The sequence below is a fragment of the Odocoileus virginianus genome, chromosome 20, assembly GCF_023699985.2.
Source record: "Odocoileus virginianus isolate 20LAN1187 ecotype Illinois chromosome 20, Ovbor_1.2, whole genome shotgun sequence".
Lineage (NCBI taxonomy): Eukaryota > Metazoa > Chordata > Mammalia > Artiodactyla > Cervidae > Odocoileus > Odocoileus virginianus.
In genome coordinates, this window is record NC_069693.1 from 49,126,862 (window position 1) to 49,151,995 (window position 25,134).

Consider the following 25,134-nt stretch of genomic DNA (forward strand, 5'->3'; position numbering starts at 1 on the left):
GGGGTAGTGGGAGAAAAAGGATTATTATGGGATTTTATGATATCATGTGGGAAACTTTTGAAGTTTGTAAAGCACTACAGAACTTAAAGTATCTTTCATTCAATAATAAAATAATAAAAAAAAGTCACTTGCTTGAGATGGTGCAGTAGGTAGAGAAATTGGACTTTGAATCCAGATCTGTGTCTAAGGCTCCCAGCCTTTCCCCCCATGCTGCACTGCCCTGCCTGCCCCCTTCCTTGGAACTTGTGCACAGTTTTCCTTCTTTTGGCCTGTCCTCATCGGTCTTGCTTTGCTGGAGGACCTCTATACATCTTTCAAGGCCCAGTGTAAATATCCCCTCCACTCAGATGGCCTCCTTGCCTTTGTGATGTTCATCCCATTCTGTGGTGATTACATATGCATCTGTTTCTTCAATTCCACAGTGAGATCCTGGAAAGAAGGACTTTTGTCTCTCTGGTGGTGGTAACCTCAGTGGAGCATCCTCACCCCTCACGGTTACCCGGTCCTAATCTCTTTTTCCCCAGTGGTTATGTCACTCTCTTGTGTGGACCCAAGTCATGGGTAGCAAGCCCTTAGCAACTCCCCAAACTATATCCAAAACAGGAGCGTTCCGGTATCTGGTGTTTGACTCTCCTGCTGGATAGAATCTGAGCTCCTGGGGGCAGAAGCCTGGTTGGCCTGGTTCTCTGCTGTGTCATCAGCACCTGGAACAATCCCTGATCTCCCCAAGTGTGTGTTGAATAGATGAATGAACACGGTCCCCTGAGATGTTTGAGAGCTGAGCTCACCCCTGGACAGCCCACTGTGCCCTCTGCCAACGTAACAGCCCAGTGGCCTGTATGGAGAGTCTTTAGGTGCTGAGGCTCTGAAACCCTTGTTCCCCCTCTGGCTTCTGGCCCACATTCCTGCCCTGGAGCCCCTAGGTGTCTTCCTTTCCAGCTGAATTTGATGCCTTGGCTTTTGGGATTCTGCTCAGTGGCCTCAGCAGGGCCAAGTCCCCAGAGGCTTGTGTGTAAGGCAGGGCTGTTAACCTCAGCATTTTGTGTTTTGTTTCATCAGTTTCATTTGAAATTAACTTGCCTGACATCCTGTTTTAGTTCTGGACTTAATTTCTGGTCATCTGTCTCATTTTTCCTCATGCACTTTTTCTTTTTTTTAATCATCTGTGCATTTCTGTAACCATCCTTGCCAATCATAAGTTATCATAATCCTTAAAAATAATGACAAACACTGGGCTTTTATTGTGCCAGGAATTGTGCTGAGGTCATTGTATCAGTTTCCTGTGTCTGCTGTAACCAATGACCACAGACTCAGTGGTTTAAAACAACATAATTTCTCATCTTAGAGTCTGGGGGGTAGAAGTCCAAAATCAACCTCACTGAACTAGCATAAAGGTGTGGGCAGGACTATATTCCTTCCAGAGGCTTGAAAGGAGAATCTGTTTCTTTGCCTTTTTCTGTTTCTTCAGGTTCTGCATCCCTTGGCTTGTGGCCCCTTCCTCCATCTTCTAGGCCAGCAGTATCTGGATGAGTCCTTCTTATGAAGCCATCTCTTTGATTCTTCTCCCTTCCTCACTTCGATATTTGAGGACCCTTGTGATGACATTGGGCCCACTCTAGTCATCCAGGGCAATCTCCCCATGCTGAGACCCTCAATTTGTTTTATTTTTATTTATTTATTTATTTTTTGAGACCCTCAATTTAATCATACCTGTAAAGTCCCCTTTGCCATGTCCAGTCACAGAGTCACAGATTCTGGGAATTAGTGTATGGACATCTTTAGGGGCCACTGTCTTGCCAGCCAGAGTCATTTAATCCTCACTTTATTTCATGACACCATGGCCCCATGTGGTACCAAGGTCCTATTGTCAGTCCCATTTCACAGACAGGAAAATTGAGGCTCAGAGCAGAGAAAGCACCAACCCCGGGTTGCGTGGAGGTGGAACCGTGTTCCTTACCCAGTGTCTGCCCTTCTGGCCACCACTCCTGACACCCTGCTGCTTCTCAACATGTACAGCTGAAATTCTTTTGAAACAAGGAGGGAAGACCATGGGCGAGCTCTTTTCTTTTTTTCCCTGCTCCTTCCTCCCCCAGTTTTGTTGAGAAATAATTGGCATGCACCACTGTATGAGCTTAAAGGGTTCAGCATGATGGTTTGGTTTCCATGTATCATGAAATGATGACTTTAATAGGCTTAGTTAACATTCATCCTCTGATATAGATACAATAAAAAGAACAGAAAAAATATTTTTTTTCTCCTTGTAATAAGAACTCTTAGGAGCTATTCTCTGAACAGTTTTCCACAAGCTCTTTTTCTGAAAGCCAAGGGGCAGACCAGAGGCCTGTGTCTCTGGCTGGAGGCACATTTCTAAGAATACATAGCTCAGAGGTAATTTTTCTGCCTTTGTTCAAGTGGAAAACCTGTGATGGTCTCTGGGGAGCAACACTCCTTAATTCAAACGCCTCCATTTTTCCTAGGAAAGATTTCTGACTCTGCTGCTTTTGACTGAAAGGATGGCCCTTGGAGGTCATCTGATCTGACCCGGAAGTAGTTTTTTTCCCCTTTCTTGGGCTATAATTCTACCCTGACTCTAGAATGGAGTGTATTGTTCAGAATTTGAAAATCAAGGAAGCTGCTAGTCAGGGGCTGGCCAGGGGCCCCTCTGGGTCACATGCTGGGGCTTCTGGGGAGGAGGAAAAAGAGTCAGACTTTGTGCAGCCCCTGTGAGGCCCCTGCCTGATCAAAGAGGACCTGTGTTCACTCTGGTGAGCTCTTGTAACCCCGAACTGGAATGCCACTTGCACTGTTTTTTAAACTTTATTTATTTATTTTTGGCTGCGCTGGGTCTCGATTGCTGCAGCTGCACACAGGCTTTCTCTAGTTGCGGCAAGGAGGGGCTAGTTGCGGTGCAAGGGCTTTTCATTGTGATGGCTTCTCTTGTTGTGAAGCATGGGCTCTAGGTGCGTGGGCTTCAGCAGTTACAGCACGTGGGCTCAGTCATTGTGGCACATGGGCTTAACTGCTCTGTAGTATGTGGGATCTTCCCGAGCCAGGGATTGAACCCATGCCCACTACATTGGCAGGTGAATTCTTATCGATTCTTATCTGTCTTATCTGGACAACCAGGGAAGCCCATTAAAAAAAAAAAAATATATATATATATATATATATATATATATATATATAGTTGATTTACATCACTTGCTCTGTTCTTGATTTGGCAAAATCTAACTGCCATGTGCTTGATTTGGGGAAAGTAACTTTTCTTCTTTGGCACTTTGTTACACTCATTATCCAACAAATGTACTTTGAGGACCTACTATATGCCAGGGACTCTGGACACTAGGGAAGTTGAGCGATCCAGATCACAGAGCTTACATTCACAGAAAATGCAGGGGCAGCTAATAGACAAACTAGCAAATGTGATCTTTTCAGAATGAGATGAGTGTTAAGAAAATGAAATGAAGCAATGGGCCAGAGACACACTGTGGGGAGGCCACTGTTAGCCAGGGGGGTCAGGGGAGGCCTAAAGGGGAGGGGACATGAAGGCAAGACCTGAATGAAAAGAAACCGGGCATGTGGATACCTGGGTGAGGAGTGACTCCAGCAAAAGGGGAGGGCCTCAGACCATGCATCCTGTAATGGTCCAGCTTCCAGAGTCTGTAAAGAACTCATACAACTCAACAAGATGGGTAACCCAAGTGGAAAATGGGCAAGAGATTTGAATGGGCATTTCTCCAAAGGAGACATACACATGGCCAGTAAACACATGCAAAGATGCTCAGCATTAGTAGTCATTTGGGAAGTGGAAATCAAACCACAATGAGATGTGACTTCACACACGCTAGGGGGCTGTGATAACAGGTGTTGTAAGGTGTCGCGAGTCAGAACCTTCGTGCATTGCTGGGGGGAAAGAGAGCTGGTGCAGGCACCGTGGGAAACAGTTTGGCAGTTCCTGAAAGGCTAAGCCTAGCTGTTTCACACCTTAGTGTCTACCCGAGAGAGATGAAAACACACAAAAACTTGTGCATGAATGTTCACAGCAGCATGATCCACAGTTGCCCCAAAGTGGAAACCACCCAATGTTCATCAGCTGATGAAGGGATACACAAAATGTGGTCCATCCATGAATGGAATATTAATCACCCATATAAAGGAATGGAGTACTGATTCATGAGACAACATGGGTGAACCTTGAAAACATGTTGCTGAGTGAAACATGCTGAAAAGTCAGACGTGAAAGGTCACATGTCGTGTGATTACATTTATTTCAAGTTTCCAGAACAACAAATCCATGGAGATATAAAGCAGATTTAGTGGTTGCCAGTAGTGAGGATGAGGGACAAAGTGTGACTATTCATGGGCACCAGGTCTCCTTATGGGGAGATAAAAATGTTCTAAGATAGACAACGGTGATGGTTATACAACCTCATGGATATACTAAAAACCAGTGAATTTTACACTTCAAAGGGGTGAATTTTATGGTATGTAAACCTCTCAGTTTTTAAAACGTAAAGAAGAAAAGGTGTAGGAGGAGCACAGAAATCCAGTAGGGTGATGGCCTCACCGTGTGCAGGGAATGGGGTCAGGGGTGGGGTTCAGGGCCATGGCCATGACTCTGATTTTTGCCTGAACAGCCTGCATTTTATCCCCATGACTTTGTCCACGACCTTGTGGAATTTAGCCCTTGGCCTTCCTGTGGTTCATTCCCAGGTCAGCACCTCTGGTTCTGCCATTTTCCCTTTCATGTCAGACTTGCCTTTCCCTAGGGCGGCTGTGCAGGTCCACGTGCCCCAGATGCGCTCAGCCCCGCCACATGCGCCTGCGTGAACTTGATCTCGCGGTCTCACGGGCAAACTTGATCTCGCGCGCTCTCGTTTCCCGCCTCCTGCGCTCCGCCATTGTCGTCCACATCCTTGTCGTCACCCTGTGCCATTTTTAGTGCCTGTGGCTCCGTGCCAGGTTCAGTTCTGAGCTTTCCTTTCCACGATTCTGATGAGGATTGATAACGAGCCCCAGCACCAGTCCCCATGAGTGGGTTTTCATCTTCCAGTTCAGCGCCTGGCACTGAGCTGGTGTCCAGGGGCCTATTACGTTGCCTGCGACCTTTCCTCAGAAGTGGGTCCTTAAAGCAGGAAAATCGGTCGTGGATATTCATGTGGGTTAGTAGCTATGTGAATCAATAAAAGAGTGGGATGAGTCAGCTGTAAATGTGTGGGCAAACTCGAGGGCTGCAAGTGTCAACAGCCACAGCGGGGTGAAACCCACTTGTGTGTTTGTGCCCACCACGCAGGGGGCTCTGAGACAGGGACCGAGAAGCTACCCCTCCCACCCCCAGCTTAGAACATTGAGGATCAGAGAGGGGATGCCATGGGTCCCTGGTCACACAGCAGAGAGAGGCAGAGCCAGGGCTTGAACCTGTGCCTCCTGGCTCTCTGAGCTGCTGAGGGCTGATGTCTGCTTGGTGATGTGAGCAGGGAAGGGAGAGAAGAAGGCCCATGTGATGTTGGCATTGCTGATCCTAGCAACACCGTGGTGTTGGGCTGCCCTTCCCCTGCACATTTATTTACAGGGCACCTTTGTTCAGATCAATCAATTGCTACCTGTCTGTTCACATCTGATTATTGCTGCCAGTCTCTTCGTCAGGAGCCACACCTTTACATCTGGGAGGGGATTGGTTTTATTCTTATAAGACATAATCTCCCACTGAAGTGACCCATGAGGACTGGGGACCAAAATGCTTCTAAGCTGCTAAGATAGATGGGCAGAGGCTCCTCATTTACTCAAGAAATGTTTATTGAGTGTGGGCCGTGTGTCAGGCACCGTTCTGGGTACTGGAGATGTCCTCCTAGGGGACAGAATGCCTGTCCTCCTGGTGTAGGGGTGAGCAGGCTGCGGGAGCCCTAAGGGATGTCATTCTGAGACGTTCAACTCTTGTTTTACGCACAGTAATAATAAGCTAATTATATGCCGGTTTAGCCTGTGGCCAGTCAGAAACAGCGGCTGGTAGAGGAAGGTGTTTTGAACTTACCCACTGAAGCTGGTGCTCTTGTCTTTGGAGTTCTGTTAGAATTTAGCCCTTAAGTTGTTGACATAGCCCCCTTCTTCCTCTTTACCCTATTAGCTAGATGAATTCTAGGTCGTCCTTCAAGACCCAGATCAAACATCTCGGCCTCTGTGAAGCCTGCCCTGATCACTGTCCCCCAGGCAGAGTTAATTTCTTTATTTCTTTGATGTTCCCGTCTGCTCTGTGATGCCTGTGGTCATGGTGCTAACTTCACTGCGTTCACATGCTTAGTTTTTCCTTTTTTTTTTTTTTTTTTTGCCCTGATAGATTGTATGTTCTTGAAGGGTTCGGATTGTATCTTATTCAGCAGTCTTTGAACCACAAATTGTCAACAAGTGTTTGTCAAATGACTAACAGCAATGGAAGAAACAGCAAAACTATATGAGAATGCAGAGCGTGTACCCCAGGGCATTTAGTGCTCAGACAATCAGACGCTGAATCCTTCAGTGTCTCCAGAGAGTCTCCTTGTCAACGAGGCCATCGTGTACTCAGAGCCTCCAGGAACTGGTTGCAACCACTGGTTCTGTAAGTCAGGAGATGCAGTTGGGTGTAGCACACCAACTTCCATTTAAGGAAGTAAAAGTAATCATTAAAAAAAAAAGTTATGGTTCTTTGTCACTGGGGGAAAACCTGTAGCTGTCCTGATCGTTTCAGTCTCCAGATCGGGTCCTTCGCTGCGGGTTCTACTGAAGTAATCATCTTTCTTTTCCTCTAGCTGTCCTGTACTCCATTTTCTTGTGTTCTGTGTCAGACTAGGAAAGCGGGGTCATTCATTTCACAAAAATTCAGTGGGAAAGGAATCATTTGAGAAGTCTCCTTCTTTGAGGAAGGGTGGGACAAAGAATCAATGTGCATGGGCTGTGAGAGCTCATGTGCCAGGACTGTGTACACATCCATGGAGCCCTTGTCTTCTGTGTCAGAGAGAGAGGGACCGTTTTCCCCGCTTCCAGGTCTTCGTCTGTGGCCGCCTGGGCTCCCCTGTCAGCAGCCCGCTGGAAATGATGCAGCTGTGGCTTCTGTCCAGCTGTCCCTCTGCCCCAGGCGGCAGGATGTTTGAATTCTTTCCTGTTTCCTTTCATGCCCACTCTGGGGAGCTTGCTCGGTGGAAGCTGACAGCTCAGCTTTTTTGGTGTGTGGGTTGTTTTCTTCCTTACTGAACCTTGTTTTCATAACTTCTTAGGGAGTCTATATAAGGTAAGGGCAGCTTCAGCCCGACTCTGGGGCAATTTCCTGCTGTCTCCTTCCCCCTTTCTTTTGTCTTGCTCTGAACTTCAGTGTTGGGCGGAAATTATGAAATGGTTACTTCTCTCTCTCTTTTTTCTTTCTGTTGACCGGTAGATGTTTTGTTGGGTGCCTGCTATGTGCTTGGCACTGGAGATGTGACATGAATTGGACAGGTATGGAAGCAGCTGAAAAGATCAAAGGACGTGCCCCCAAAGATTTGCTTAGGTTCCATAGGGAGTTTACTAGGCTATTTTGGTGGTGAGGCCCTTTTTTTTTTTTTTTTTTGGCTTGTTTGTATTTCTAGTTATTCTACACCTCATATGTGTTTTGTGTGTAATGAAGAAAATTGTTCAAAGTATTTGCAAAAGTGTGAGTCACAATGCCTGGCTCATGGCAGAGTCTCAGTCTCCTTTGGCTTTTGTCCTCTGGCCAGTGCCAGCTGTGGGAAAAGGCAAAGTGGAAGACGGGTCTTTCTGGGGGGAAGATGAGGGCCCTGGATCAATGTGAATCCTGTGTCAGGGTCGCCATGGTGAGAATACTGAGTGTGACGGGTCAGACTCTGCCCTTCAGTGATTCCGAACCTCAGGAGATTTCCCGTGTGGCTGGGAGGTGTGGAGGAGGGCAGGGAATCCTCAAGAGCTTGATGGGGATTATGTGCCTCTCATAGTTTTGGGGAAGATTTTTAGAGCAGCTTATCCCTGAGGCCTTGATGATTCTAGAGAAATCTGACCCCCTTTTTTTCTTCACTCCCCTTCCCATGCCCTCTGTGGTCATGTCTCTCTCTTTGTATCATTCTATGCCCTTCATATCCCCTTGCAGGATTGAGGAGGGGAATAGAGGAGGGCAGGGGGAGGAAGGGGCTGCAGAGAAGAGACTGCAGCCGGCGTTTCTGCAGTGACCACTGCCGGCGTTTCTGAGCACAGTTCTGCCAGGCAGCGTCCCAAGAACTTTATATGCGGTGACTTTATGCTGCATATTAACGCACTTAAATATGTGACAGTGAGGACCGTTGAAAAGAAGACCAGAACTTTGAACCAAGTGGGCCCTATCTGGGGTCTCTAGGTCCTGGGGGTCCTTAGGGCTGTGGGATTGGCTGGTGCAGGAGATGTTTCACACTGATAATCCATCCTTGACCTGTGATGAGGCTACATAGACCAATGAAAGGATTGGGTTCTTTTGTTAACACCCTATAAGGCCCATCTCTTCATGAACAAGACTCTCCCTGGGCGGGAAGGGGAGGGTGTCCACAGCCCTGAACTGAGGCCACCACAGTGAGGGCCCAAAGGCAGCATGGGGGTGGCATTGACAGTCCTCCGGGGCAGTGCTCCCGATCTTGTTTTGTCACTGGTTGATGGCTCCCCTGAGATGCGGCTCTGTGTGGTTTTGTGATGCATTTGGGAATCCTTGTTAGTGACGGCTCATGTCAGTAGACATGCAGAGGTCACAGAGAAACTCTTACTAGTGCCATGATTCAGCATCCCTTTTTCTAGAGACCACTCTTCTTTGTCTTGGGCTGTGGGACTGGGGGGAGGGAGAATCTCTGGGGGACAGTGCCGGTGGTCTTTGAAGGTGAGATGCTCAAGGAACCATGCCTCGAATTCTATAAGTTACAACATCCAGAAGACGGACAATACAGGAAGCTCCTTTATATGATCACTTCCTTAAAATGAAAGGGTGTGGGTGAGGAGGATGGGGGTGGGGCTGAACTCTGGGCACTTCAGCTTTTCTGCCCGCAAGACCCTTGTCTCACCCTCTTTCCCAGCCAGGGGAGAACAGGTCCTCCCAGTTGAAAACCCCATCTTCTTCTCTCCTCACCTCTTCCTCTAGCTCAGTGGTTCTCAGGCTATGGAGGCATAAGAATCCCCCCCAGGGTCTCTTTTAAACTCACTTCTGTTTAAAAGTGGCCCTGTTCCTAGAGTTTCTGAATTCACGATCTAATGAGTTCCTGGGAAATGACATTGCTGCTGGTCCGAGGAACACACTTTGAGAGCTGCTGCTCTAGATGGAACCAGGGAAAAGAGATGTCTGGTTTCTTGTCACTTCACCTCTCAGAGCCTCAGTTTCTCTGTCTGTGAAATGGGATTGTGGGCAGTGCTGACCAGATGGAGAGGTTGGGATGAGAAAATGTGCAATCACACATAAGTGCTTAGGATGGCGCCTCCCACATAGCAAGTGTGCAGTGAACAGCTTCTGTTTTCTTCAGGACCCTTGTTGGTCTTATCTGTGCCCCCTAATGCTTGGCACTGTGTTTGGCACACAGTAGGTCCTCAAGAAATCTTCATGAGACGAGTGGTTCCATGACCATGTGCCTAGGAGGGCCCCTACTTTGATACCCAGCAGAGTGAACGTTAAGTTGGTGGATGCAGAAAGCCAGCCAAGAGGCTAGATGGCAAGGAGACTATCCACTAGGGTTTGGCAGTGGAGGCCACTGTGGACCTCATTTCACCAGACAGGTGGGGAGAGAAATTTAGTCACCAGCCCCATCAGGCAAGCCTTTCACGGCTCTTTCTTTTTCATTTAATCCTCACTATACCTGATGAGATGTATGTGACCCATTTTGCAGATGAGGAAACAGGCTCAGAGGCATTCAGGAATCTGGTCTCATCACAGAGCTGGGACAGAGTGGGGATGAGTTTCCAGTGGATTCCAAAACTTGGACTCAACCCAGATGCTATAGACCAGAATGTTGAGACTGAATGGTTCAGGGGGCAAGCAGGTATAGACAGCTGTTCTGGGACCTCTCTCAGAGGGGGCTCAAGGTGTGTCCTCTGGTGTGAATTCGGGGCCCGGGTCCCCCCATTGGGGTTATCCAGAGCTGCACCTCGACTGCTCTACCCCCTCAACCCCAGACTGGGAAGATGTGCCACTGAGTCCCCTTAGTGCCACCCCGGGGGTGGCAGTAACCTTGGTACCAATCTTCCAGCCAAGTTTGCTATCCTAGTGTGTAGATGCTCGCACATACACTCACACTCATGCATGAGCTGCACACACACACAGATGGGCGCACACAGACACGCTTCACATACACGTGTGTGATGAGGTCAAGCTCTCCCTTCCAGGTGACACACCCATGTGCACATCCGTGTTTGATCTGCCTGGTTTGTTCAGAGGAGGGAAGTTAGTGGCTAAAGGAGAACTTCCTCCTGCGTTGACTAGCTGGAGGCCAGACAGGCTTAGAACCCCCTTCAGGAGGCGTGGGGGCTGGAGATCTGTGTGGGCAGCTGTGCGAAGGTCTCCCCGACCAACAGGTTTTTCACGTCGGACTTTCCGCTGACTTTTCAGTGTCATATCACGTCCCGAGCAGTGGACATTTGTAAGCAAAATGTGACCTGCGGATTTTCAAAAACATCAGCAGTCTTCTCGGCCAGACCATTGTCAGATAAGCACCAAACAGCCACCCAGGAAAGTGGTCTCTCCTGCTGTGACAATTTAAATAACATTGGCCTGCATTTCTGAAAGTTCTTATGGCCCGGCCGGTGTCCTTGGGGATGGGGGTGAGGCTGACTTATCGGGCGTCTGTCCTGTGACAGGTCCTAGGCTGGTACTTGGGACACACAGTTTGTAACTTTCTCAGTGGCTTTGGCCAGTGACAGAGCAGTTGGGATCCAAGTGTGGTCACGGGATCCCAAACATCCAGACTGACCAATGAGGTAAAGGGAAATAGAGTGGTTGCTGTGGAAACAGGCTGCGAGTTCTTTGCTGGTGTTGTCTTGGCATTAGCAAGTCAGGAGGCATCAGATGTGTGGTCCGCCTACCCCTCAAGTCAACGCTGCAATTTAATTAAACACTTTGGAACTGCTTCTCCTGTTCCTCCAGTAACACTACTCAGAAGAGTGTGCTGGCTTCCCAAACTCAGCCTCCAGTGCCGGGAAATACTGGGGAACGAAAGGGCTCCTGTACCAGCCATGTGTGGCTGTGTGAGTTTCAGTTCCTCAGCCCGACCAGCCTCATTTCCTGTGCTTGCACCTCACCTGCAGCTCCACTCCAGGGAGAAGGTTCTACCGAGTCGGGCCAGACAGCTTTCACAGCATCCCATTTTATCCTCATGGCTGATGTAGAAGAGAGGTATAAAATCACCTGATTTGGAAATATCCCCAAAGTCCATTAGTGGGTGCATGGATGAATAGAACAGAATGTGGTCCATCCATACAGTGGAGTATTATTCAGCCATGAAAGGAATGAAGTACCAGAATTCCCTGGTGGTGCAGTGGATAGGAATCTGCCTGCCAATGCAGGGGACATGAGTTCAATCCCTGGTCTAGGAAGATCCCACATGCTGCGGACTGACATGCCATGTGCCACAACTACTGAGCTGGAGCTCTAGAACCTGTGAGCTGCAACTACTGAAGCCTGCAAGCCCGAGAATCAGCAAAATGCAGTTGCTGAATTCCATGCACCTAGACTCTGCTCCACACAGGCGAACCCACTGTGATGAGAAACCTGCACACCACAACAAAGAGTAGCCCCTGCTTGCTGTAACTGGAGAAAGCCCTTGCAAAGCAATGAAGACTCAGCGGAGCCAATAAATAAATAAAAGCTTCAAGCTATTAATTAAAAAAAAAAAAGAATGAAGTGCCGATCATGCTACCACATGGATGAACTTTGCCAACATGCTGAGTTGAAAGAAGGCAGACACAAAAGACCGCATAGTGTAGGGTCCCTTCCATCTGTAAAATGTCCAGAAAAGGCAAATCCAGGGACAGAAAGTGGCTGAGTGGTTGCTTAGGACTGGGGGGATGGGGGAAGGGTGAGGAGTGATGGCTGGTGGGTGGGGGTCTAGGGGAACAGGGGTGGGTGAGGAGTGACAACTGGTGAGTAGGGGGTTCTTTTGGGGGATGATGCAGATGTTCTGGAATTAGACTGTGGTGATGATGGCACCATATTGTGGATGTCCTAAGTGCCACTGACTTGTATGCTTTAAAACAGTTAAAATGGTGGATTTTTTTATGGTGTGATGTTTACCTCCTTAAAAAAAATGAGGATGACCATAAAATCACCCCATTTTTCAGATGAGGCCAACTGAGGCTCAGATGTTTGGGGATTAAGTCAGGTTCCTCAGGGAGTTAGAGATGGCACTCATGTGGTCTCCTGTTCCCAGACTTCTCCTTCCTCATTTCCCATAGCCAGTTGATCACTTGTTCGGTTGCTAAGTCATATCTGACTCTTTGAGACCCCATGGACTGCAGTACGCCAGGCTTCCCTGTCTTTCACCATCTCCCTGAGTTTGCTCAAACTCATGTCCATTGAGTCAGTGATGCCATCCAACCATCTCATGCTCTGTCACCCCCTTCTCCTCTTGCCCTCAGTTTTTCCCAGCATCAGGGTCTTTCCCAGTGAGTCAGCTCTTCGCATCGGGTGGCAAAGATTGGAGCTTCAGCTTCAGCATCTGTCCTTCTAGTGAATATTCAGAGTTGATTTCCGTTAGGATTGACGGGTTTGATCACTTTGGCGTCCAAGGGACTCTCAAGAGTCTTCTCTAGCACTACAGTTTGAAAGTGTCAATTCTACAGCACTCAGCCTTCTTTACGGTCCAGCTCTCACATCCATACATGTGAGATGTATGTCGGTCACTAAGCCATGCTAATTTGGCTTGTGAAGTGACCCTGAGACCCGTCTTTCTTCTCTGTCTTCACCACTTTGTCCCCCACTGACCCCTGTGGTCAGGCTCCCGTGGCCGGGTGGGGGCGGTTCCCTCAAGGAGGAGGGCTGGGCAGACACACCCGAGACACACCTTGGCTCCAGGCTGGCTTGTCCTTGGTGCGCTACCTTGGGCATGTCACACGACCTCCTGGCTTCATCTCCCAAATGGTGGTTTGGATGTAGATGATGGTGATCATGATGCATCCCATGGCCCACCTCCCCACATCCTTATGAAGACCCGATGAATACTAACGCATAAAGTGAAGAGTGCTGTGTCAGCGTGAATGGCGATTGTGATCTGTTTCCTTTAAGAAGTTCCTGGATGTAGAGTTTGAATCTGGAGTCCATGCCCTGTCCAGGGCTGTGTCTTAGCTCCCCCGGGGCAGATGGTTCCCTGCTAGACTGGCTGGCTTGTTGTCTAGGATGAACTTGGGCTTTCAGGTACTAACCAGCCCGTGTGGACTGTCTCCATCACACTCAGAGGGCTGGTGGTCTTGGGTCTTTGTGTGGGATGCCACATGGAGGTACCTGGAATGATTCTAGGATCAAGACGCCTTGGTTTTTGTTTGTTTATTTGCTGCGCTGGGTCTTTTTTGCTGCTTGAGGGCTTTCTCTTGTTGGAGAGCAGGCTCTAGGCCATGAGGGCTTCAGTAATTGTGGCACATGGGCTCAGTAGTTGCAACTCATGGGCTCCAGAGTGCAAGCTCAGTAGTTCTGGTGAAGAGGCTTAGTTGCATCTTCATGTGGAATCTTCCCAGAGCAGGATCAAACCTGTGTCCCCTGCATTGACAGGTGGATTCTTAACCACTGGACCCCCAGGGAAGCCCAAGATGCCTGGTTTTAAGAAAGTAAAGTCGTGAAACCTCAAAGCGTGATTCTTTGACTAACAGCATCAGTATCATCTCAGAACTAGTTAGGAATGCAGACCCCAGGGTCCCGTCCTAGACCTGCCAAATTGGAATCTGCATTTAAGTGAGATGTCAGGTGATTCAGATACATACAGTGCTTGGGAAACACAGCTCCATGAGTCATTGGGTCCCTGAGAAATCCTAAAGCCAGCAAGAAAAAGCTGTTTGAGAGCATGAACTGAGTCAAGGGGCAGGTACAGGATGAATAACCCCAAACCAGCAGCACCAACTCGATGGACTTGAGTTTGAGCAAGCTTCCGGAGTTAGTGATGGACAGGGAAGCCTGGCGTGCAGCAGTCCATGGGGTTGCAAAGAGTTTCGGACACAAGTGAGCGACTGAACAGAGTGAGCAGCTACCAGTGTCCCGGCCATCACAGGGAGGGGCTGAATTGAGACTTCACTGATAACTGCAGTTGACATGTGAACTATTTAGGGATTAATCTGAGTAAGGATATGTGATGCCCTCAATGAAAAGTGCTGGATTTTGGTGCAGAACTCAAAGGGGTCCTGATTAAATGGGGACATAAAGTATGCCTAGAAATTTGTGCTCATCTGGCAGTGGCTGGGGGTGGTTCCGTTCCCCAGGGGACATTGGGTAGTGGCTGGAGACATTGTTGGTTGTCATCCTGGGGTGAGGGGTGTGATACTGGCATGGAGTAGGCAGAGGCCAGGGTTGCGGTTCAGTGTCCTCCAATGCATGAGATGACCCCACCAGGAAGAACCACCCAGCCTCAAATGACTGGAGTGCCGAGGTGGACACACACATGCGCACACACACACACACACCATATAACAAGCATAACACACCTAGTGGGAAAATGCTCAGAATTCTCTATTGGCCTAATTGGCCACAATCTAAGAATGCCCAGGGGGCCCCAAGCTGAATCCCAGGCCAGAAGGAGGGCCACTGTCTTTGTTCCCTGCCCCCTGACCCCAGCTCAGTTCCTATCTCTCTACTGTGTGTCTTTCCTGTTCCAAATAGGGCCTCAAAGATTTGGGATAAAAACAGTTGACAACCTTTTGCTCCCTAAATCAGATTCAGAATTTGAGGTGTGACTGTTTGAGGGGAGGGCAGGGTGGCCGGCGTGGCAGTCAGAGAGGCCTGGGCTCCCTCTGCCTGTGCAGAGCGTCCCGGGGCCCTTGTGCGCCTCCGCCTCCCGTCTGTGAAGTGGGCATCTCCGCCTGCAGCGCTGTTGTTGGGACCAAAGGAGGGAATGGTGGCTCCTTCTGTGTCGCTCTGGGCACCCTTGAGGTTCACAGCCCCGCCTGGGGGTGTGGATCTGGGTGTTCTAACTGACCACCTTGCCCTCCTTTTGCTGTTGGTGCAGATGATGTCCGACTGTTTGCTTTTGTGCGCTTCACCACTGGGGATGCGATGAGCAAGAGGTCCAAGTTCGCCCTCATCACATGGATCGGCGAGAATGTCAGCGGGCTGCAGCGTGCTAAGACCGGCACCGACAAGACCCTGGTGAAGGAGGTGGTGCAGGTAACCGTCTTTGTGTTCTCTTAGGGTCTGGGGGGTGGGGGTCACATTCAGCAAAGGGTCACCGTCTGGTAGGGACACAAGGGGCTGGCTTGGCTTCTTGGTCCGTGACTTTGAATGTGTCATGCTAAGTCCCTGGACCACTAATGAGGCTGGTGAGAGATACCCCAAATTGCCTTTTGAGTATGGTAGCTGCATTTGTGGTCCCGACTAGAAACAAGGTGGCTGGTGTCTACCTTTCTGGGTGGGGCAGGCAGCTCATGGAGAAGGGGGCTAGAGGAATGACCAAAATGGCGCCACTTCCTGTGGGTGATAGAAGGCTTCCAGCCATGGCCGTGAAAAAGTGTCAATGGGAAAGTTCACGAGGGCCCGCTGAATGGTGTCTAGCACACAGTAGGAGCGCAGTGACACTTGATGAATGAATAAATGTCAATCACATGGGCACCAGCAGGAGTTTAAAGATGACTTTGATGACCCTAGAATGACAAAGGCTGCATCAGCAATGGCACAGATCCTTAGACTGGGCAGCTGGTGTTGGCTGATTTACTCCTGTGTCCCTATTAGACTGAGAAGAAGAGGGGAAAATGGTGTACCCTTGGTTTTGTCCCTGGACTTCTAAACAGCTCTACATGTAGAGCTTCTCATTTTGAAGTTTTTTATTTTTGCATTTTGAACATAATAAAAATTGACACTATTGAAAACTTCCAAAGCAGTTCATTTGAAGCTAGGGCATGGGGTCATGCTGAGGAAAATAAAAAATTCTAGGGCTTCCTTGGTGGTTCAGTGGTAAAGAATCTGCCTGCCAGTACAGGAGGTATGAATTCCATCCCTAGTCCGGGAAGATCTCACCTGTTGTGCAGCAACTAAGCCTGTGCACCAAAACTATTGAGCCTGGGCTCTAGAGCCGGGGAGCCACAACCACTGAAGCCTGTGTGTGCTGGAGCCCATGCTCCTCAACAAGAGAAGCCACCACAATGAGAAGCCCTCACACCACAACTAGAGAAAAGCCCATGCAGCAGTGAAGACCCAGCACTGTCTTAAGAAGCAAATCAGTAAAATTATATATATATATAAAAAAAATCCAAATTCCAGAACGATAAACTGGGGAAAGGAGGTGGGAGAGGGTTTCTACCTAGCAAAGGGATCTCCATGTTGCAGAAGGATTTCCCAAAACCCATGATCGGGCGTGGATGGCTAACTGGTACAGGGCTTCCTTGCTGCTGCTAAGTCACTTCAGTCGTGTCCAACTCTGTGCAACCCCATAGATGGCAGCCCACCAGGCTCCCCCGTCCCTGGGATTCTCCAGGCAAGAACACTGGAGTGGGTTGCCATTTCCTTTTCCAATGCATGAAAGTAAGAAGTGAAAGTGAAGTCGCTCAGTTGTGTCCGCCTCTTAGCAACCCCATGGACTGCAGCCCACCAGGCTCCTCCGTCCATGGGATTTTCCAGGCAAGAATACTGGAGTGGGGTGCCATTGCCTTCTCTAACAGGGCTTCCTTAGAGGTGATGAAAATATTCTAAACTGTTCTAAAATCTGTGGTGTTGGTTGCTCATATCTGAGAATATACAAAAAGCCATTGCATCCTAAAAAACAAGAAACGCACACACACAAAAATCTGCTGAGTGCAGCGTGGTGTCCTGGATTGGATCCTCGGATAGAAAAACTGGTGAAATCAGAATGAAGTCTGGGGTTTAGTTAGTAGTCCTGTTCCAGTGTTGGCTTCCCGGCTATGACAAACATACCATGGTAACTGAAGATGTTCATAGTTGTCAAAATGGCCGTGGGGTACGTGGGAACTCTTGGTGCTGTCTCTTGCAACTTTCCTCTAAATCCAAAACTATCCCCCAGTAAAACTTCTATTAAAAAATAATAACAGGAGAGAACTCCTATCATTCCATTATTACAGCCCATTTTTCCATCTCTCCTACCAGTCCTGTGGGTGAGCTCACTCCCCTCTGTGTTGCTACAGTCACAGCCTATGAATCACACCTAATCAGCTTCTTTTTTCCTAACATAACGTAATTACATAAATTATGTGTCTGCAGAGTCTTTGTAATGAACATTTTTCTGGCTGCCAACCGTCCCGTCTTGCAAGTGTACTGTGATGGAATGAAAATCCCCCTGGTGTTGGCCTCTTGAGTTGCTTCCCATTTTTATTGTTATAAATTCATATGTTCCAACCAACATTTTAATACGTGCAGCTCCTTCCTGTCCTACACTGAATTGTTTCTTTAGAGAGCCTTTTCAGGAGGGGGAGCATTCCGGAGTTAACAGGGGTGAGAATCGCTTTAAAAAGAAATAGGCTAGGACTTCCCTGGTGGCCCAGTGGTTAAGACTCTTCACTTCCAATGCAGTGGGGCGCAGGTTCAATTCCTGGCCAGAGAAGTAAGTTCCCACATGTGCTGGTGTGGCCAAAAAATAAATAAAATGAAATTTTAAAATATTTGAGCCAAAAGTTAAAACATATATACATATTTATCTTGCACCTAAAAAAAAAAAGGTATAGGCTGTCAAATTACCTCCTAAATGGCTAGCACTATGCCTGGGATGTGGTAAATGTTCCATAAATGTCACTCACTTCCTAGCCTAATCAGCAGTACCAGCGAATACTGCAGCTGGCACCCTGTCCAGCAGTGGCACCCTTTCTTTGGGCAGCCGCCTACTCAACCCCTTGGGCTGTTTTTCTCCTGGACAATTGGAGGCTTTAATGGTTAACCAGCTTTCAAGGGTCTCCATTGTGGCAATAGAATGGAAAATGCAGAAGAATGCATGTCCACAACCAGAGGTCTCCTGCTGGACTCCACCATCCACACTTAGCCCTCTCAGCCAGCCCGGCGTGGCCGTAAGAACAGCACACACTGGGAGAGGGTGTTTGCTGGGGCATGTCCAGTGGGGGCGGTCTTTTGAATCTTGGAGAGCCCCTGTTTTTCCATTTTTAAGACTGTGGTAAGATGGAATAGCATAAAATGTTAGCCCTTTTAGTGTGCGGTTCAGTGGCGTGACGTACATTTAGTGTTGGGCGGTCACCGCCATTGTCCAAAAATTCCAGAGCTTTTAAAATCACCCCCGAAGGAAACTCTGTCCCTGGTAGCAGACTGCAAAGTTCCTGTTACATCTAAAACTCTTCTCAGTTTGGTGAAGTGGGTAGAGGGTGGTTTGGGGAAATGATTCTTCAGTGGAAAGACTTCAGTTGGGCCTATTGGTTATAATTCATTTGTTTGTAAACTCTAACATATTGCAGCAAAAGGGGAGTTGCTTGGCTCTCTGAACTAGGAAGTGCAGGGGTTGCCAGCTTCAGGTGTGGCTGGATCCAGAGTTGAAGCCGTAGCTTCTTTTCTTTGCTCTTTTCTCTTTCCTCTGTGTTTGGCCCCAAGTGGCCCCTGTGCAGCAGGAGAAATGGTCCAGGCCTGGTGGCTGTTCTGGATCTTAATCCCAAGGGAAGAGAGAGTCCTCCTCCCTTAGTGTCAATCATTCCCTTAAAATGATCCAATTGGCCCAGCTTAGGTCACATGCACAGGGCCGGGAGGAGTGGGGCCTCATGACAGGCAGCTCCAAACTGATTCCAGTTGTTAAAAGAAAAGGATGCTGGTATATGAAAAGCATAGCAGATGCTTGCTTGATCTTGAACTGCAGGTGCAATGTGATATTTTGACCATTACCTTTTGCATTTCCCTCCTCTGCATTTAAAAAGGGTTATTACCTGAAGCTGTTACAAGACTTCACATTTATACTTCAGCTGTAAATACAGCCATTTATGTTACAAAGGGTTGATTTTACTGGTGTAATGGTATCTTCCAACAGTCATTAAAATCATGCTGATGCTGGCAGGTCAGTTTCCCCGTCTGCTTAGCAGGGACTGGGAGCAGATGTTCTTTAACGGGTCTCCAGATGGTCATTCTGGATTCCTTGTCTTGGGGACAGGATCACATCCCCAGCTGCCTTTTACCACCATTTTCATGTGAAGAATGAATGGATTGAGTTTTTATTTCAGATTATTCCTAACCTTTTTTTTGTAATAATAAAAATACCCACATCCTTATGCTTTGTATGAAACATTCAGTTCAGTTTAATTTGGCCGCTCAGTCGTGTCCGACTCTTTGAGACCCCATGGACTGCAGCATGCCAGGCTTCCCTGTCTGTAGAGAATGTAAATGAATGTTGTTGTTCAGTTGATAAGTCGAGTCCGACTCTTTGCAACCCTGTGAACGTAGCCCACCAGGCTCCTCTGTCCATGGAATTCTCCAGGCAAGAATACTGGAGTGGGTTGCCATTTCCTTCTCCAGAGAATCTTCCCGACACAGGGATTGAACCTGTATCTCCTGCGTTGGCAGACGAATTCTTTACCACTGTACCACCAGGGAAGCCCATCAATGAATGTAGAGCCACTGAAATCAAGAAGTGTGGGTCTTTATGCCACCTGCCTGCCCATGGGCAAGTCTCTCTCCTTTCCTGGGCCTCAATTTCCTCATTTAAAAATAAGTTGGATTGGGACTTCCCTGGCGGTTGACCTTGCCTTCTAGTGCAGAAGGTATGAGTTCAGTCCTGGGTTGAGTAGCTAAGATCCCATGTGCCTCCTGGCCAAAACACCAAAACAGAAAGCAGAAACAATCTTGTAACAAATTCAATGAAGACTTTAAAAATGGTCCACAGCAAAGAAAAAATTTTTCTTTAAAAAAAAAAAAATTGGATGAGTTGAACTGCTGTGTCATATTCTGTTTGTATCTATTCTGAAACGGTTTCATTTGTTTGGGGGGCACTTTGTTTATCACAGCGTATTACTTTTAAAGGAAGCTTTTACTTTGTCAGTAGAAGAGACAGCGTGCAGTGCCGCGGTCTGGGGCTGTAGCCTTTGGAGCCAGATGGAGTGAGCTCAGGTTTCAGTCCTGCCAGTCAGTGTGCAGCCCCAGGCAAGTTCCTCTCCTCTGGGCCTCCTGTCTGAAGCAGGGCTGGTATAGCATCTGCCTCCTGGGGTTGTTGTGGGGATTGAATAAGTGACTATCAGGAAGCTTAGAACAGTGTCTGGTAGCATCCTGGGAGTGTACTTGAGAATACTCCCAGCTTTCCTGGCTCGACACCACTGTGATACACAGCTTTCTAGTTTCCCTGGGGACTGACAGGTCCACATGCTGAGTCCCTGACCTGGGGCATGAATCTTATTTTGAACCATCCTGCCTGACTGTCTTACACATGGCTTGGATCACAGTCACATCCATCAGCAACACAGGAAGTTTCCAGCCTCACTCACCCTTGCTGGTGCTGACCTCAAAACAATCCGAACCTCACCTGGGGCCTGTGCCTAGGTGCATCAGCTAGGAGAGTAACCCTAAGCGTAGCCCTGAGCAATGATAAGACTTGCCTCAAGCTATGGCTAGCTGCCGGGGCTGGCTGAGGAGTCAAAAGTCAGGAGGTTTGATGGCGGGTCTCTAGTGTGTGTTCAGAGCCAGGCTGAGATGCTGAGCTGCCTCTGAGGCTGGTGGAGAACAAGACGAGGCCAGCAAGGCTGTGGGCAGCAGTGGGCTGCCAGGCTGGGTGATGATGGCACCCAGACTTGGGCCCGGAATGCGCTGAGTGGACAGGGTGCGTGGCTGCCTCGTCACAGCTGTCGTCTGCTGCACAGAAATGCCTGGCTGGTGCCGGCGACACAACACCCAGCCCATTGTCCTGGCGCCGCTGCGGGGTGAGAGTGACAATGCAGTGGCCCCCGTCAGAGACCAGCCCGCGCCGGGCCAGGCTGTCTCGATTTAGAAACAGACTCGGTCGATGGAGCATTGTGCTGGCCTTGCAGAAGCTCTGTATTCACGTGGTCCTTTTATCTCTTTTTTTATTTTTGAATATCATATGAATGCTCACTGAACCAATTACCTGGAGGTACATCTCGGCTTTCAGCTCTGGGAAGAGAACAGCAAGGAGTGTTTCCTCTACAGGGAAGAGGAGGTGGGAAGGACGGGCCTGTCAGTGACTGCATGGAGCCATCAGTGTAATGTGTATCCTGAAGGCTTCTGAACCCCAGGAGCAGGGGCAGTTTATGCGCTGGACCTGTCCACCCACAGGGCCAGGGCCAGGACCAGATGTCCTAACTCTCTTCCAGGGGGGTCATGTTTATGTACAAGTGCAGTAGTTATATTAATAACAAGAGTTTTACTGTGTCCTTGCCTTATCCCTGGCACTTTGAAGGACTTTCCGCATACTGAAATTATTTCTTCTTCACAAGGCCAGTTCTGCCATCATCTGCATTTTATAGATGAGGAATCTGGGGACCAGGGGAAGTTGGGGAAGTTGCTCAAGGTCCCTTGTGCTTGCAGACTGGCCAGGGACCCTGACTGTGTCACTTCAGCCCACTACACGTTTCCCAAAGTCCTCTAGCACCAAGAACGTTCTGAGACCAACATACCTTTTGGAAACTCTACTTTTATAGACTCGCATGACACATTAAAGGCTCTGAGAAGATCTGCAGGAAACAAGTGTCTTACATTTATTTTTAAATTTACTGACCTGGTTCTCAATCTTCCTTGATGTTAGAACTTTTTTTTTTTGAAACTGGAAACTGAACATCATTGCCCAGTGTTTCTTTCTTTTTTAAATACTACTGTGTCAAATGGAAGAGATCATGGGCCTAAAGGGGAGTGAGATCCAAGTTGACATTCCAGCTTTATTAACCTTTTGCCCTAGGACCTCAGGCAAGTAACTTTATCTCTAGAAGCTGTTCTCACCTAAAGAGAATGTAGATTCTCACAGAGCTGTTGGAAGGATGAAAGAAAAACAAAGTGAAAAGGTCTCTCCTTTTAGTGACTGGTGAACTCCTATTCATCCTTCACAACCCTGACTTTTTTATCCATTCTCCTACCAGCCTCAGTCAGGATTAATTGCTCCTGTGTTTGCACTGTAGACCAAATTCCTTGAATTATAATTAAGTGGCTGTAGAAAGTAATCTCAAGGGCAGGGACCATGGCTGCTTTATTTGCATTTCTCGTACCTAGAAAAGTACTAAAACATGCTAAAATGTGAAGAAATAGATCTGTTCACGTAGGCTCTGCTGCTGCTAAGTCACTTCAGTCGTGTCTGACTCTGTGCAACCCCATAGATGGCAGCCCACCAGGCTCTGCCGTCCCTGGGATTCTCCAGGCAAGAACACTGGAGTGGGTTGCCATTTCCTTCTCCAGTGCATGATAGTGAAAGTGAAGTTGCCCAGTCGTGTCCAACTCTTCGCGACCCCATGAACTGCAGACTACCAGGCTCCTCCATCCATGAGATTTTCCAGGCAAGAGTACTGGAGTGGGGTGCCATTGCCTTCTCCTCACGTAGGCTCTAGTCTATGCCTTATTCTAGGACAAAAGCTAGTAAATGTTCAACAATGCTCTTTGGGCTGAACTAAGTTGTGGAAGATATTTACACTCAGGGAGGGGCTTGAGGGTGGATTGGAATTTCCCCAGGCTCCTCTTGTTTCAGTGGAAAGCAGAGGTGGAGCCGGGAGAACCTGTGTACCTCGGTGTCGCGAGATTTATGGGGCTGCTGCTCCTGCTTGTAGAGCATCAATGCTGCCCGCCACTGTGGACCAGCTTAGATGCCTCATCCCTCTTTAAAAGGGCTGTTTTCGTGGGGAGTTTTATGCTTCTTCAAGCCTGTGGTTTGGCTGTTTATTCTTCTCAGAACCAGAAAGGGCTTTTTGTGCTCATATGTTTCACCTGGGCCTGGGCTCGTGCAAGGGGGCTTTCCAGTGATTGAGTCCTATACTGAAAGCATGGGGACTTGCCTGGTGGTTCCGTGGCTCAGACTCCATGTTCCCAATGCAAGGGGCATGGGTTTGATCCTTGGTTGGGAAACGAGATCCTATATGCCACAACCGAGATCTGGCACAACCAGATAAATACACACACACACACACACACACACACACATATAAACACACAGACAGACACACACACACTAAGGTCCCACGCTGCCTGTGAATGGTGGTGCCGGGATCCTGTGTGGAGGGGCAAGTGCCATTATGTGTCCAATGTACAGATGAGGAAACAGGCTTGGAGGGGTGCCGCCTCAAGCCAAGGGTGAGTATCAAGACAGAAGCCAGATGATGGGGCTCAGAGACCATTTTAGTCGTGGGGAGGGCAGTGGGAAACGTGGTTCTGTGCTCCTGCTACCAAGAGGTTAAAAGCTCGTGGGAGAAAGAGGAGGATACCCACACCCTGAGCCCGGCATGTAAATGCAAGTCGCTTTCACAGGCTGAGAGCTCTGCCAGCAGGTTGTGGCTGGGTGCCCGTCACTAAAACCCCAGGTGGGTCCCAGCCCTGGGCCAGCCGGCCTTGGCGTGGTGCCTGCCTGCCCCCACCCCCAACCCCTGCAGTGGTCGGCCTCCTGATGTCTACACAGTGATTCCTGACACTCACAGCAGACAGTTTCCACGGACTGGGGACATCAGGTTAGAGCTGTGCAGGTCTTCACTGAAGGAGCCCAAGCACTGAGTCCAGACAGGTCTCCAAGTGTGACCTGCACACCCAGTGGTGCTTGTTGAGAAGGCTGCCTGTGCCCTCTACCTCTGAATCTTTCAGATCTTCCCTCCCTCAGTCAATTGCCTTGCAGGGACCATCCCCCACGTCTGTCCTTCTCTTGTCGTAGTTTATCCCCGACACCCTGCCTTTTGAGAGTCCCTCCTAGAATAAGCTCCAGGCTGTCTGTTCTTTCCCCTGTGGTGGTTTATCCCCAGGCGGTGAATAAATGGTTAGGACAAAATTAAGGACTTCCCTGGTAGCTCAGACGGTAAAGCGTCTGTCTACAATGCGGGAGACCCGGGTTCGATCCCTGGGTCAGGAAGATCCCCTGGAGAAGGCAATGGCAACCCACTCCAGGAATCTTGCCTGTAATCCCATGGACGGAGGGCTGTGGTAGGCTACAGTCCATGGGGTTGCAAAGAGTCGGACACAATTGAGTGACTTCACTTTACTTCACAAGTGATGGTCAGTCACACAGCTAAGTCTGCTAATTCTTCTGGAGCCCTGGGTGTGTAATATGTGTTATTACAAAACATTGCAGACGTGCAGGGTATGTCCTTTTATGTAACATTTCATAGATGTTTTCAGTTTTCATAATTTTAGTGGCTGAATACTATTCTGTTCAGTGGATGTGGGATTATGTGTGTGTGTGCGCATGGTTTTCATTCTCCTGATGAAGACCTTGGTGTGGAGTTAAACATGGGTTTGGGTCTCAGCCCCACCCCATGATGTGTGTGACCTTGTGCCAGCTGTTTCACTTCCCTGACCTTCAGCTTCCTGTGAAAACTGGGGATGATAATATCTAACTCATAGAATTGTATAAATTAAATAAAATACTGTGTATCCTAAGTGCCTGCCATGTAGGACCTGTTCAATGTAGGTGCTATTTATTTATTTACTCAATTTTTGTTGAAAAGTGGAAGCAGTCTGGTATTTACTGACAGTGAACATCTGTGAGTATACATGTTGTAATTTTTTTAAAATTCCGTTGAACTTTTCCTTTGGGAAAAATTCTCCAAAGTGAGTATTGCTGAGGAGCAAGAAATACTAACCACTTTTTATGGCTAAGCAATATTCCATTGCATATATGTACCACATCTTTATGCATGCATCTGTTAATGGTCATTTAGATTGTTCCCATGTCCTGGCTGTTGTGTAAATAGTGCTGCAATGAATATTGGGGTACATTTTGAACTATGGTTTTCTCAAGCAGTTATATTCCAAGTTAAAAAAAGAAAGAAGCCACAGCTTCAACCAGGCAGAAATTAAGTCCTAAACTGGATTAATATTTATTGTCAGTTGATTGAGAGCAGGGGCTATTTGGA

General features: G+C 48.3%; 1 protein-coding gene across 1 annotated transcript in view; it reads left to right on the forward strand.

The window, feature by feature from the left end:
* Positions 1–25,134, forward strand: part of COTL1 (coactosin like F-actin binding protein 1) — a 43,435-nt gene that overhangs the window by 9,050 nt on the left and 9,251 nt on the right. Inside the window, exon 3 of the mRNA XM_020896822.2 lies at positions 15,168–15,325. Coding sequence (XP_020752481.2) covers positions 15,168–15,325 — 158 coding nt within the window. The remainder of the gene's footprint in view (positions 1–15,167; positions 15,326–25,134) is intronic.